This window comes from Lolium rigidum, chromosome 2 (assembly GCF_022539505.1).
Source record: "Lolium rigidum isolate FL_2022 chromosome 2, APGP_CSIRO_Lrig_0.1, whole genome shotgun sequence".
Taxonomy (NCBI): Eukaryota; Viridiplantae; Streptophyta; class Magnoliopsida; order Poales; family Poaceae; genus Lolium; species Lolium rigidum.
In genome coordinates this window covers 182,083,418-182,096,407 of record NC_061509.1, presented here as the reverse complement: position 1 = coordinate 182,096,407, position 12,990 = coordinate 182,083,418, and the positions used below count along the sequence as shown (strand labels likewise).

At 43.5% G+C, this 12,990-nt stretch overlaps 1 protein-coding gene across 2 annotated transcripts; it reads left to right on the top strand.

The window, feature by feature from the left end:
- Nucleotides 1-5,612: 5,612 nt before the first annotated feature.
- On the top strand, nucleotides 5,613-11,218 carry LOC124692677 (protein FAR1-RELATED SEQUENCE 6-like). 2 transcript variants are annotated; one of them, XM_047226096.1, is made up of 7 exons: nucleotides 5,613-5,748; nucleotides 5,833-7,962; nucleotides 8,068-8,181; nucleotides 8,256-8,366; nucleotides 8,649-8,705; nucleotides 9,113-9,193; nucleotides 10,830-11,218. In XM_047226096.1, the coding sequence occupies exons 1-6, from the start codon at nucleotides 5,632-5,634 to the stop codon at nucleotides 9,152-9,154; spliced, it is 2,571 nt and encodes an 856-aa protein (XP_047082052.1). In that variant the 5' UTR covers nucleotides 5,613-5,631; the 3' UTR covers nucleotides 9,155-9,193; nucleotides 10,830-11,218. The 2 variants fall into 2 exon arrangements, with proteins under 2 accessions (XP_047082052.1, XP_047082053.1); XM_047226097.1 differs by lacking the exons at nucleotides 8,256-8,366; nucleotides 8,649-8,705; nucleotides 9,113-9,193; nucleotides 10,830-11,218 and having other exon boundaries at nucleotides 8,065-8,181.
- The last annotated feature ends 1,772 nt before the right edge of the window (nucleotides 11,219-12,990 follow it).

Here is a 12,990-nt window from a genome sequence, read left to right as displayed (position 1 = left end):
ATACTGACGCTAAAATGCCATAAGGCAAATGATTTGAATTCCACTTATTTGTGGAACCGCCATTTAGGTCATATTAGAAAGGAACGCATGAAGAAACTCCATGCAAATGGATTATTGGAGTCATTTGATTTTTGAATCATTTGGTGCTTGCAAATCTTTTCTAAAGAGAATGACTAAAATACCGTTCATAGGCCAAGAGTTGAACGGGCAACTAACATAGTGAAAACATACATGATGATGTATGTGGTTCACTGGGCATAGTTGTGTGCGGGAGATTCTTCTACTTCATGAAAACTTTCAACAATGAATTGAGTATATGTGGATATATTCGATAAGGAAGAAGTTTGAAACATTTGAATGGATTCAAATAATTTTCAGCATGAAGTGGAAATCATCGTAATAGAAAAGTCAAATATCTATGATTGGATCATGGTGGAAATATTTGAATTACGAGTTTTAGCGAACATCTAAGAGAGTTATGAAATTGTTCTAGAACTCACGTTTCTTGGAGTATCATAGTGATGATGAAGTATCCAAGAGATGTATCCAAACTTTGTTGGATTAATGATGAGATAAAATAAAATAAAGCCATTATATTTTTGTGGATTATGCTTTAGAGACTACCGCTTTTACACTGAATAGAGCATCATCATGATCCGTCGAAATGACACCATACGAGTTATGGCATGGGTATGAACCCTAATAGTCCTTTCTTAAATTTTGGTATGCATAGCATAAGTAAATAAGTTTACAACCAAAATCGGATGAATGTCTTTGTTGGTTATCCCAGAGAATTGATTGGGAATTCTTCCCACTATGGAGACAAAGACAAAAGTGTTTGTCAATGTTTCTTATTTCCAAGAAATTGTTTTCTAGCGAAGTATTTGAGTGGGAGGACAATAGAACTTGATAAGGTTTATGAACCTGAGCATAATGAACAGAGTAGCGCTGCATCGGAATTGGTTCCGGAAGCGGCCACGTCGATCATAGCTCCCATGACTACAAAGTGTTTTAGCCATGGAGATCGAAGTACATATTGAACCTTGTAGGTATGGTTTACTTTGTGATCAAATAAATGATTTGTGGACAAAGGATTGATTTTGAACAATGATAAACCAACTATAAACAAAGAAGTTATGATGGGCCCTGACTCCGTTAAAATGGCTATACGCCATGAAATCCAAGATAGATGAATACTTATTGAAAGTAAATGGATCTATAAAATTGATGAAGCTTGACTTGTCAAAAAGTTGTTTGCGACAAAGTTCAAAGAGTTGAATACGATAAGATTAGATCTTCTGTAGCAATGCTTATAGTCTATGTGGATTATTCTAGTAATCACTACATATTTTTTTTATGAGATATGCTAGTAGGATGGCAAAATACATTACTTATCAGAAGTGTGTATTAAAGGTGTATACAAGATACAATCAAGAGTTTTGCTGGTCCGTGGAATACTAGATAGGTATACAAACTTCAATTGGATGAAGTGAGTATCATGGAGTTGGAATCTTCACCAGATGAAATAGTCAAAGAGTTTTTGATTTCATCAGAGACGATGAAGAGACTTGCATTTGCAAGAAATTAAGTGGGAGCGCTGAGACATATTTATAATACTTATGTAGATGACATATAGTTGGTTATAAATGATGTAATTATATACTTGATTAAAAGGTTTCATTGAGAAAATAACTTCAATGAAAGGATATGGACATAAACAAATTTTGTGTCAAGATCTATGAAGATAGATTGAAACACATAATATGTTTAAGTCAAAGTACATAGAATGGATATTGAAATAGTTCAATATAGAAATATTAAGAAAATGTTCTTGTCATGTGAAGTTTTAACAAGACTTGAGTGTATCTGACACTCAATGAGTAAAAACACATGAGTGATTATAGATCACGGATAATATGTACACAATCAGATGTCCTGTGCTCTAAAAAGTGTTATGAGCATGTACCAGAATGATTCATGTGATGATCATTGAAAAACAGTAAGAATATTCTTGAGTACTTAAGAAGAACCAAGGATATATATATATATAGTTTTGTATGGAGAAATGACAAATAAATCGCTGTAAGGTGTTGCACCGATATTTGTTTTGTCACATATGAAAATAAAATTTCAATCTCAAATTAGACTAAGTGTTGTTTAAAAGGTAGCACAATGAGCTAGAAGTTGTCTATGCTAGATTTAGAAGAGTTCTAAATATTGTGACGGATTCTACAAAAGAAGGCAGAGTATGTCATTGTTTTGACAATGACAAAGGATGTTAAGTCAAGAGTTTCTTTGAGAACTTGGTGTAGTTCCGACAAAGTCAGAAATTTGAAGCTATATTGTGTGTGACAATATTAGTGACATATTTCAGACCGCGGAATTAAGGTTCCACCAGAAGACCAAACATATTTAATGCCGACTCATTTGGAAATGAGTGATGCGTTGAGACGCAAATGAATTACAAAATACATACGTTTCTGAGGGTGTCAGATCCGTTGACTAAAACTTCTCCCGTGAGCAATACATGATAAAGCACCGGAAGGCCAAGGTGTTATATCTTTACAAATGTAAACTAGATTATTGACTCTAGTGCAAGTGGGAGATCGTTGGAGATATGCCCAAGAGGCAATAATAAAATGATTATTATAATATATCTTTGTGTTTATGATAATGTTTACATACCATGCTATAATTGTATTAACCGAAACATTGATACATGTGTGTTATGTGAACAACAAGGAGTCCCTAGTAAGCCTCTTGTATAACTAGCTTGTTGATTAATAGATGATCATGGTTTCGTGATCATGAACATTGGATGTTATTAATAACAAGGTTATGTCATTATATGAATGATGTAATGGACACACCCAATTAAGCGTAGCATAAGATCACGTCATTAAGTTATTTGCTATAAGCTTTCGATACATAGTTACCTAGTCCTTATGACCATGAGATCATGTAAATCACTTATACCGGAAAGGTACTTTGATTACATCAAACGCCACCTGCGTAAATGGGTGGTTATAAAGGTGGGATTAAGTATCCGGAAAGTATGAGTTGAGGCATATGGATCAACGAGTGGGATTTGTCCATCCCGATGACTGGATAGATATACTCTGGGCCCTCTCGGTGGAATGTCGTCTAATGTCTTGCAAGCATATGAATAAGTTCATAAGAGACCACATACCACGGTACGAGTAAAGAGTACTTGTCGGGAGACGAGGTTGAACAAGGTATAGAGTGATACCGATGATCAAACCTCGGACAAGTAAAATATCGCGTGACAAAGGGAATTGGTATCGTATGTGAATGGTTCATTCGATCACTAAGTCATCGTTGAATATGTGGGAGCCATTATGGATCTCCGGATCCCGCTATTGGTTATTGGTCGGAGTGAGTACTCAACCATGTCCGCATAGTTCACGAACCGTAGGGTGACACACTTAAAGTTGGATGTTGAAATGGTAGAACTTGAATATGGAATGGAGTTCGAATATTTGTTCGGAGTCCCGGATGAGATCCCGGACATCACGAGGAGTTCCAGAATGGTCCGGAGAATAAGATTCATATATAGGAAGTCATTTTATAAGATTTAAAATGATCCGAAAGGTTCTAGAAGGTTCTAGAAAAGTCCGGAAGAAACCACTTTGGAAGGCGGAGTCCCAAAGGGACTCCACCTCCATGGCTGGCCAACCCTAAAGGGGGAGGAGTCCCAAGTGGACTCCCCTAAGGGGGCCGGCCACCCCCTCCCAAGGAAGGGTGGGAATCCCACCTCTAGTGGGAGTCCTAGCTTGGGTAGGTTTCATGTGATATGGAAGGTTTTGGTTTGGGGTCTTATTCGAAGACTTGTAGACCAACTCTTGGGTGTTCCACCTATATAATGAGGGCCAAGGGGAGGGCCGGCCACCCCAACAAGCACAAGGTAGCCGCACCACCTAGATGGCCGGCGCCCCCCTCTCCCCAAACCCTAGCCACCCCACTCCTCCTTCTTCCCCGCACGCTTAGCGAAGCTCCGCCGGGATTCTCCACCACCACCGACACCACGCCGTCGTGCTGCCGGATTCAAGAGGAGCTACTACTTCCGCTGCCCGCTGGAACGGGGAGGTGGACATCGTCTTCATCAACAACCGGACGTGTGACCGAGTACGGAGGTGCTGCCCGTTCGTGGCGCCGTGATCAAGATCTTCTACGCGCTTTGCAAGCGGCAAGTGAACGTCTACCGCAGCAACAAGAGCCTCATCTTGTAGGCTTTGGAATCTCTTCAAGGGTGAGACTCGATAATCCCCTCGTTGCTACCGTCTTCTAGATTGCATCTTGGCTTGGATTGCGTGTTCGCGGTAGGAATTTTTTTGTTTTCTATGCAACGAATCCCAACACATTTCCCACCACGCGTACCAGTGCATGTGTTTCTACTCATCATCATCTCCCCACCAGTATCAGGTAGCATCTGTGAACCCTTTAATTACTTGTTTAGGGAGCTTAAAGACTGACATTGCATATGCAGGGATAGCTTGCGCACTAGCTTTAAGTAGCACCTCCTTTCCTCCATAAGAGAGTAGCTTATCCTTGAAGCCCTTTAATCTATTGCAAATTCTATCAATTAAGTGCATGAAACAATCTGTCTTGTCCACGCTAATTATCGGTGGTAGCCCCAAGTATTTATCAGTGATAGCTTAAGTGAGAATATGTAACTCAGTACAGACTGCTTCCCTAACCTTAGGTGAGGAACAAGGACTAAAGAAGATACTTGATTTTTCTTCACTAACCAACTGGCCAGAGGAGGCACAATAGTCATGGAGCACTCTTCTTAACGCTGTAGCATTGGACAAATCAGCTCTCATCAAAATCAGGGAGTCATCCGCGAACAAGAGGTGAGATACCGCAGGAGCACCACGGCACACCTTGACTCCAATAACATGTCCAACATTTTCCTCATATTTTAGTAAACTTGTCAGCCCCTCCGCACAAAGAAGAAACAAGTACCGCCCTGTCACAGACCTCGGGATGGTGCATGTGTTTTCTTATTGAGTTTCTTGCAAACGATGTGTTTTCTTATTGAGTTTCTTGCAAACGATGTAACTATTTTTGATGATCAATAAAGTTGCTTGCCATGATAGCTTTGCCTCAAAAAACAGTAGTAGTAGTAGCATGCTTGGGACTTTCTCTGGCTACCAGGTGGGACCAGTTCGCAGCCCCTTCATCTGCTTCCTCTCCGTTTCCCCATGTCTCTCGCCGATCCAGAGCAATCCAATCCCCAAAACCCTAACCAAGCTTCTCCATGAGTCCCTCCTAGGCCTCGCTTCCCTCCACTCTCCCCAGCCGGCCACTCGCTTATCCTCTCCGCCGAGCCACGGCCTCCGGCCTCCCACTCCTCGCTGTCGGCTGCGACGGCCCTCCCTTCCACAACGGCGGCGTGTAGAGGTCCGGCCACTGGCGTTGTTCCCCTCACTGTCACTCCTGGTCTCCCTGTGCCGCCTCCTTAAGGTAAGGCAAGGCCGGTTCCCTTGCTATGATGCTATCGCCACTGGCCCACAGCAATTTCCGATGAGATTCGTTTGGGACGGGGCAATTGATTGACATATGTTCAACATCCTGTGTGCGTGTTAAGCTCAGCAGAGAGCAAGTGATATGGTAGAGGAGTTGCCGAGGCAGGTGCCAATCGAGAGCGTGGCTGCTAGTGTCGATGGGAAGATGCCAGAGCTACCACAGAATGGCGCATTGCCGAAGAATGTTGCAGAATCTCAGGTTACAAGTGTTTGGGGGTTACTTGAAGCGTTTTATCTCTTGATGTTTGCTGCTAAGAGAACAATTTTTTTCCTTTTTTGCCAGGTTTTGGGAGGTACTCCTGGGAGGGAGTTGCCGTTGCATCAGGGCAAAGAGGTGATCTTCGTTGATGACAATGATAGCGGCCAGGAAGATGCTGGGAAGGCCAAGGTGGATGAGAACGCTCCGCGTTACGGCCTGAGATTCAAAACTTATGATGACGCACTGGAATACTACAAGCAGTACGCGGCGGATTCTGGCTTTTCGACCATCATTCTCAAGTCATCCTACTTGAAGTCAGGGGTTTGTCGGAGGTTGGTGCTTGGATGCAGTCGGGCTGGGAGAGGGAGAGCAAATGCATGCTATCTGTCTAGAGAAACAGTAAAGATAAACTGCCCAGCTAGGATCTCGTTGAAGCTAAGGCAGGATAGGTGGCTTCATATTGACGACGCCAAGCTCGATCACAACCATCCGCTCAACCAATCCTCAGAGCCGCTCATGAGCTGTTACACGAAATTGACCGATGCGAAGAATCGGGAAGCTGCTTCATCACGATTAAAAGGACGCAGGAATGTTCCGATACCTGACAAGGTGCAAGGGAACTTTACTGAGATAGGAAGGCTTAAATTCGGGGAAGGAGATGATGAGCACATTCAGAAGTTTTTCGGGACTATGCAGAATAAAAACCCAAACTTCTTCTACTTACTAGATTTGGACAAAAAAGGGCGTCTACGCAACTTGTTTTGGAGTGATGCTAGGTCACAGGCTGCTTATGAATACTTTGGTCAAAGGGAAGTTGTTTACTTTGACACTTCATACTTGACCGAGAAGTATGATTTGCCACTTGTTTTCTTCACTGGGATGAATAATCATGGCCAGTCTGTTCTGTTTGGTACTGGTTTACTTTCAGATCTAAGTGCTGAGAGCTATACTTGGTTATTTAGGGCATTTTTGGCATGTATGAAACATCAATACCCAAACGCAATCATCACTGAGCATTACAATGCTATTCTAGATGCAGCTAGAGAAGTATTTTCCCAAGTTAGACACCGCCTTTGTCTGTATCGCATTATGAGAGATGTGGCAGAGAACCTGAAAACACATGCAGAATTCAAAACAATTAAGAGAGCGCTGAAGAAAGTAACATATGGGTCCTTGAAGAAACCAGAGTTTGAAGCTGACTGGAAGAGAACTATTGAGGATCATGGACTTGCAGAAAATCAGTGCCTCAGTTCCTTGTACGAGCATCGGGAATTATGGGCTCCTGCCTATCTGAAAGACCAATTCTGGGTAGGTATGTCAGTTTCACAGCGTGGGGAGTCTGTTGCTTCATACTATGATGGATTTGTGTACCCCAAAACTTCTTTGAAGCAATTTTTCAGTAAATACGAGATGATATTGGAGAGTAAATACAAGAAAGAGTTGCAAGCAGATGAAGAATCCTCCCATAGAACTCCACTGACTGTAACAAAGTTCTACATGGAAGAGCAGTTGGCCAAAGCCTACACAATCAACATGTTCAGGAAATTTCAGGATGAGCTGAAAGCAACAATGTATTGTGATGGCATGCCAAGTAAAGTTGATGGCTCAATTGTTACTTTTGAAGTGAAAGAATGCTCATACATGGAAGATGGAAAGGAGACGGAGAGCAGGACTTGTGAAGTTTATTTTGATAAAGAAGGGCTCACTGTTGTTTGTGAATGTGGTTTCTATCAGTTCACTGGTATCTTATGTAGACATGCATTGTCTGTGCTAAAGTTGCATGAGATGTTTGAGATTCCGTCAGCATATGTCCTTGATCGCTGGAAAAGAGACTATAAGAAATTGCATGCTTTGGTACATTACCCTAATGGGATGCTCCTTGGTGACACAGTTGAGCGTCATGATTATTTGTTCGCACAGTGCCGACAGCTGCTCAATTTGGGCTTCATATCTGATAATAGGTACCTTGTTGCTCTGAAGTTACTGAGAGAAGCAGAAAAGGCTCTTCTGGACGAGGGCCAAGCTGATGGAGAGAGGCAACTGAGGTTTCTCTCGTTCGAAGCTGAAACGCCTGAAAATGGAGAAGGCCTTTTTGGTCCTCAGTTTTCAGAGGGTGTAAGGAATTCTGTGTCAACAAATGCAAAGCGCAGGGGTCGTCCAGCAAAGGAAGTGGCAGACAATTCAGATCCGGTATTACGGTCAAATAAAGAACAGGTTTGTCTTTTTTGAGTTTTGTGGGCATAATGAGCCCCAGACATCATATTTCAGACTGTGCCATATGAATGCTGCTTTGTTGATTGTTTATGTTTTTCTTAGTAGGATTTTCTGCGATCATCATTTGTGACAGCTGAAGCTAATATGATTCAAGGGACACCGTCAGCTTCCCATCATGAAAGTCCTCACATGGAAGTGCATGCAGGCATTGATTTAATGGTATACAGTACTTTTGTTCTGCTGCTGCTATTATTTTCATGTACCTGATAAAATCTTGTTGGAAACTTAAACAGGAAGGAATATCTCCAAACCTGTCATTTGGAGCTCCATTTGCAATGGATGTTAATCACCAACATCATCAATTGCCTAATCAACCAAGGATGATGCCGAACAACTTTATGCAGGTTCTTGCTATAAAATTTCGCAGATCTGATAAAATTCCACAATCTTCTTTGTTTGCAACTATTTAGTTACTCCGTCTGCGTCATAATATAAGATGTTATTACAACCATATATTAGTATATGGTTAGTATATTGGTTATAATAACAATTTGGGACAGAGGGAGTACTATGTTGTTAACATGAGCTCATAGTTATCAACAGTTGTGCTGATTTATATATTGACCATCCCCTGTGTACTTCGACTTGTGTAATTACCAATGCCTCTTGTGTTTGAACGATTTCAGGTACAGGCAGATCCCCATGCGTTTGAGAATCAGTGGGGTTACAACCCAACAGTGCAGGTCTGTCCGCACAAATGGCTATCCCCTTTTTATTGCGACCTCTAAATTATTATTCTACAGTTTAAGCTGCATGCCAGCTCGCATTTTCTTTTATACAGTATATGCTTATTTCCCATTCTGATCTGAACTTCATTAACAATGGACCTTTTGAGAAATTTTTGGATTACAGTTAGATAAATGCACATGATATATGATTTTTAATATTATTCCACACTGAGTTCTCTTTCCCATTGTTTTCCACCTTGATATGTTATGAGCTTGAGCAATGTCTATAATTATTGATCTTTGTAGCTTATCAATTGTTCTTCTTAAACATTTGGAACAAATAAACTATTCTCCTCCCCTTTTCCCATTTGGCATTTAAAGGCACTTTTATGTAGTAAAATAACTGTATGGCTATATTGCAGGATAATTCAATTATAAGAACTCCTACAAGAAGAGCGGGGTAGAACATGTTCTTTGCTCTAGTTGTGGCAGTAGAATTTTAGGTATGCTGCCTCTTTGCCTATTTCGAGATTCCCATGTTCTTAGTGTAGTTGTGAACTTTTGATAATGTCTGGAGATCTGTTTTTCTTTTTTACTACATCAGTTGACATTCAAGAATTATTCTGTGTTGAAATAGGATCTTATTCCCTTATTCTTTGGAGATTATGCTCATACTTAATTTACTTTCAGGAATATTATTTCTTATTTACTCTGATATTTACATGTATATTTGTCACCATCCATATATTTTTGTGTATATTGCAATATCTTGCCGTAAATACTAAATCACATGAAGTTCTTGGCATTCCTCTACAGAAGGTCCTTGATATTTTTTTTCTGGCTTGGGATTGAGAACAGAGAGGGAGGGGGTGAGCATTTATGATTTCTGGGTCCGATGCATAAAGGATGTGTATTTGGGGTAGAGATGCTTAGAGTTTGTGCATGGACTTGTGATAGAAAACTTTATATATTTGGAGATGCAAGTTCCCCAAGTATAAATCTGCAGCAGTAGTAGGGGAAGAACCTAAGAATCAGCAAACAACGTAGCAAAGCTAGTATAGTGCAATACCCAGACTCCCAGAGGCTAGCTTAGAGTGGTAGACATAGGATTTGGGTATGATCAGGGCTGAACTCTAATGGCCAAAACTGCCGCGGTAGCGGTGGTGGCCGCATAAACCTCAGTTCAAGCATGGGCGACAGCACGGTATCACAATATCCAGTGATCATGAACACACTCCCGTTGTGGCCATGCTGATGCGAGAAGATGCATGGGTGCCCGATTACCTGATTGGTGATGGTGATCTTGCAGATTCATAGACCCGTGATGGACTCATGCATGTGCTCACATCAGCTTGGTCGCAATATCAGTGTTATCCCTAGACCCTAGTCACTCTGGATCAAAGGCCTGGGCTTGGCATTTTGAATTTCCAAGAAAATACTAGTAAAGGGCACTTATACTACTTAGGTCAAGCTCAGAGCTATAACCGAGGTTGCCCAAGGCCTAGTTCCGCCCCTGCTAGCATACAACAAACACCATATTGACTAACAGTAACAAACTTTTGACACAAGTTCTCCAAACATTAATCTTAGAATAGAAGTAGGGGAAGTGCTAGAGAAGCAGCACGCTGTAAGTGATTTGCAGTACACGGATGCTAGCGTACAACAAACACTACATGGTTTTGACTTTTGAACCAGCATTTGGTTATCACACTGTTGTTATTTTTGTGTAGAAGATTTACTTCCAAGTCTTGTGAGCTATGACATATATAAATCTAATTGGATGTTGCACATTAATTCAATTAGAGCTACACATGTAATGCCCTTTTCTTTTCCTCATTCCTCATTGACTGGTTTAGTAACAGTATTTTTTGAACCGAAAATAGTTTGGTAAACAATACCCAGATTTTCAATACACATCACAGTTTTGCATAAAACAGTTCATCAGTAACCGATGATAGATTTTAAAAAACTGCTGGTAGTGTTTTCTTTTCTTTTCTTATTTAGGACAATTTGAATTTTAGAGGCTTGCAATCTTGCCTAGTAAGTAAAGCTTGTCATATACTAAATCTTGTGAGTCTTGGCTGCACACTTTGTGTCTCTGCTGGCCATTTGTCATCAACTTCCTGATGTAAATTTCAGGTACTACGACTTCACCGGAACTTGTAATTACTGCCTGGACTAACCTGGTGACACCAATTTGGTAGTACTCTACAAAGGTGCATTTGATAACTCGGCGGAGGAATCCAATGGAAAACACAATTTTTTTGTTACGTCCTGTTAACTACTGCTGCTTGTCTGCCCGGTGAATTTTGGCTTTAAGTTGTACATAGTGTTAGTCCATGTGTTTCGCTGTTTGTTGCTGCTGTCTAGTGGATTACTGATGCCCCAGTGTCACCTGAAAGCTCGTTGATCATAAGTTTTCTCAACACGGGGCTTTGACATGAGGAGTCTGCTGTAACTTCTGTATTGTGGTGGTAGATTAAAAATGAAGACTGTTCTAACCAGTGATGTTGAGAGTTGCCACAGTACTTCGGTTTAGAGTGCAAACCTCAGTTCTTCAAGTGAAACATGGCAGCTTACAAATGCTGCTACTATCTTGACAGAGTCAGGCAACACATTTGTAGGAATAACTCAGCACCCAGAATCACACATTCTAATCACCCAGAATCACACATTCTAATAATACAGTAACATGTTTGGAGTGATACAAGTAGCATGCAACAATGCGTTCATGTGTGATTACAAGTACTTGGAACATTTCTGGACAGGCAAACTAAACCTTGTCGTAGGGGGGCACGCTTGTTAAGGCACGCTTGAGGACTTGTCGATGCGAACGCGGAGGAGCATCTCCTTGGACGCTCCAGCTCCATGCAGCATGACCGGTGGCACATCCAGGAACATCACCTCCTCCATGGCGACCTGGCCTGGCGCCGCGCTGCTCGTGACCGTTGAGTCCATGAGGAGGGAATTCTCCTTGCCGGTCGCGACATCCGGCGGCGCATCCGCCCAGAGCTTGCACGTGTATGGCGGCCCCGCCGCCTCGTTCGCCCTCACGCACACCAGCGAGACCGACCTACAGATCAGGCCGGACAGGAGGAACACGCGGCCGTCGCCCTCCTCGACGAGCAGCACCCGCGGCGGCTCGGAGACCGGCACGCGGAGCCTGAGGACCTTGCCGTAGCGGATGCTGCGCACGGGCCAGGAGTGAGCGCCGATGAGGTGGCCGAGGAGCGCGGCGGGCGGGCCGGCGAAGACGCAGCCGGGCTCCGTGCAGGAGCAGGGCGCGTACGGGCACACGCTCTGGTGGCTCCCGAGGTCGTGGTAGGCGAGGTAGCTGGGGCAGCCGTGCCGGTCGTAGGGGCACGGGGCCCTGGCCGCGCGGACGACGGCGTCCATCGCGACGCAGCGGCCGTAGACTCCGCCGTGGTCGCAGGCGTGGCACCGGTTGCCGGGGAGCTTGCCGTGGCAGCTCGCGCAGGCGACGTGCCCGTCGGCATTGCACTGCGCAAGTCGAATCAACAAGGCGCGCCAGAGTAATTAACAACATCAGCTAGGTGAATGCATGCATGCAACAAATCGGCGATCGAATCGGTCGAGTGTTGAGGAAAGGTATGAACCTACCTGGAAGACGGGAGGCTTCAGGGGAAGGGCGCAGACGGAGCACTGGAGCAGGGTCATGTCGAAGTTGATGGTGATGTCCACCCTCGACCTCGAGGCGCCGCCAGCTTCCGCCGCCACGATTGCCCGACCACCTCCTCCTCCGTTTGTTTCTTCAGCTCCTACTTGTTGCTTCACTCCGCCGTTGGGTAGCTCCATCTTCGGCTTCTTGCCCCTCAGATCACCGCTCTCCATTTCCGTCGGTCGATCTAGGCAACAATAACCAGTATTAGTGCGTCGATGGAACAGGAAACAACAACACATACACACAAGCCAAGATGCACAAGTGCGCTTACAGAGCAAGGAAGGATGATGGGCGGCGGGCAGAGGCTCCAGGAGCGAAGGCAGAGACGACGAAGTGTAGTGTACTCAACACCCTTTGAGTTTATATCGCTAGCTGCTAACCACAGCACACCCACCTCACGCTGCATGTTAAGTGAACACCCACAGATGGAACGATATAACGGGGCACAGGCAGCAAGGCCAGACCAACGTGGCCGGGGCAGCGAATCGAATACAGACAACAACGAGCCGGCTGCCTACCGACAACTTCAGGGGGTCTTTCTTTCCCTTCTTGTGTAACGAGGTCACTCTCTTACTCGTTGTTCACCTTCGCCTTGCGGACCCCATCCCTTTCGGTTAT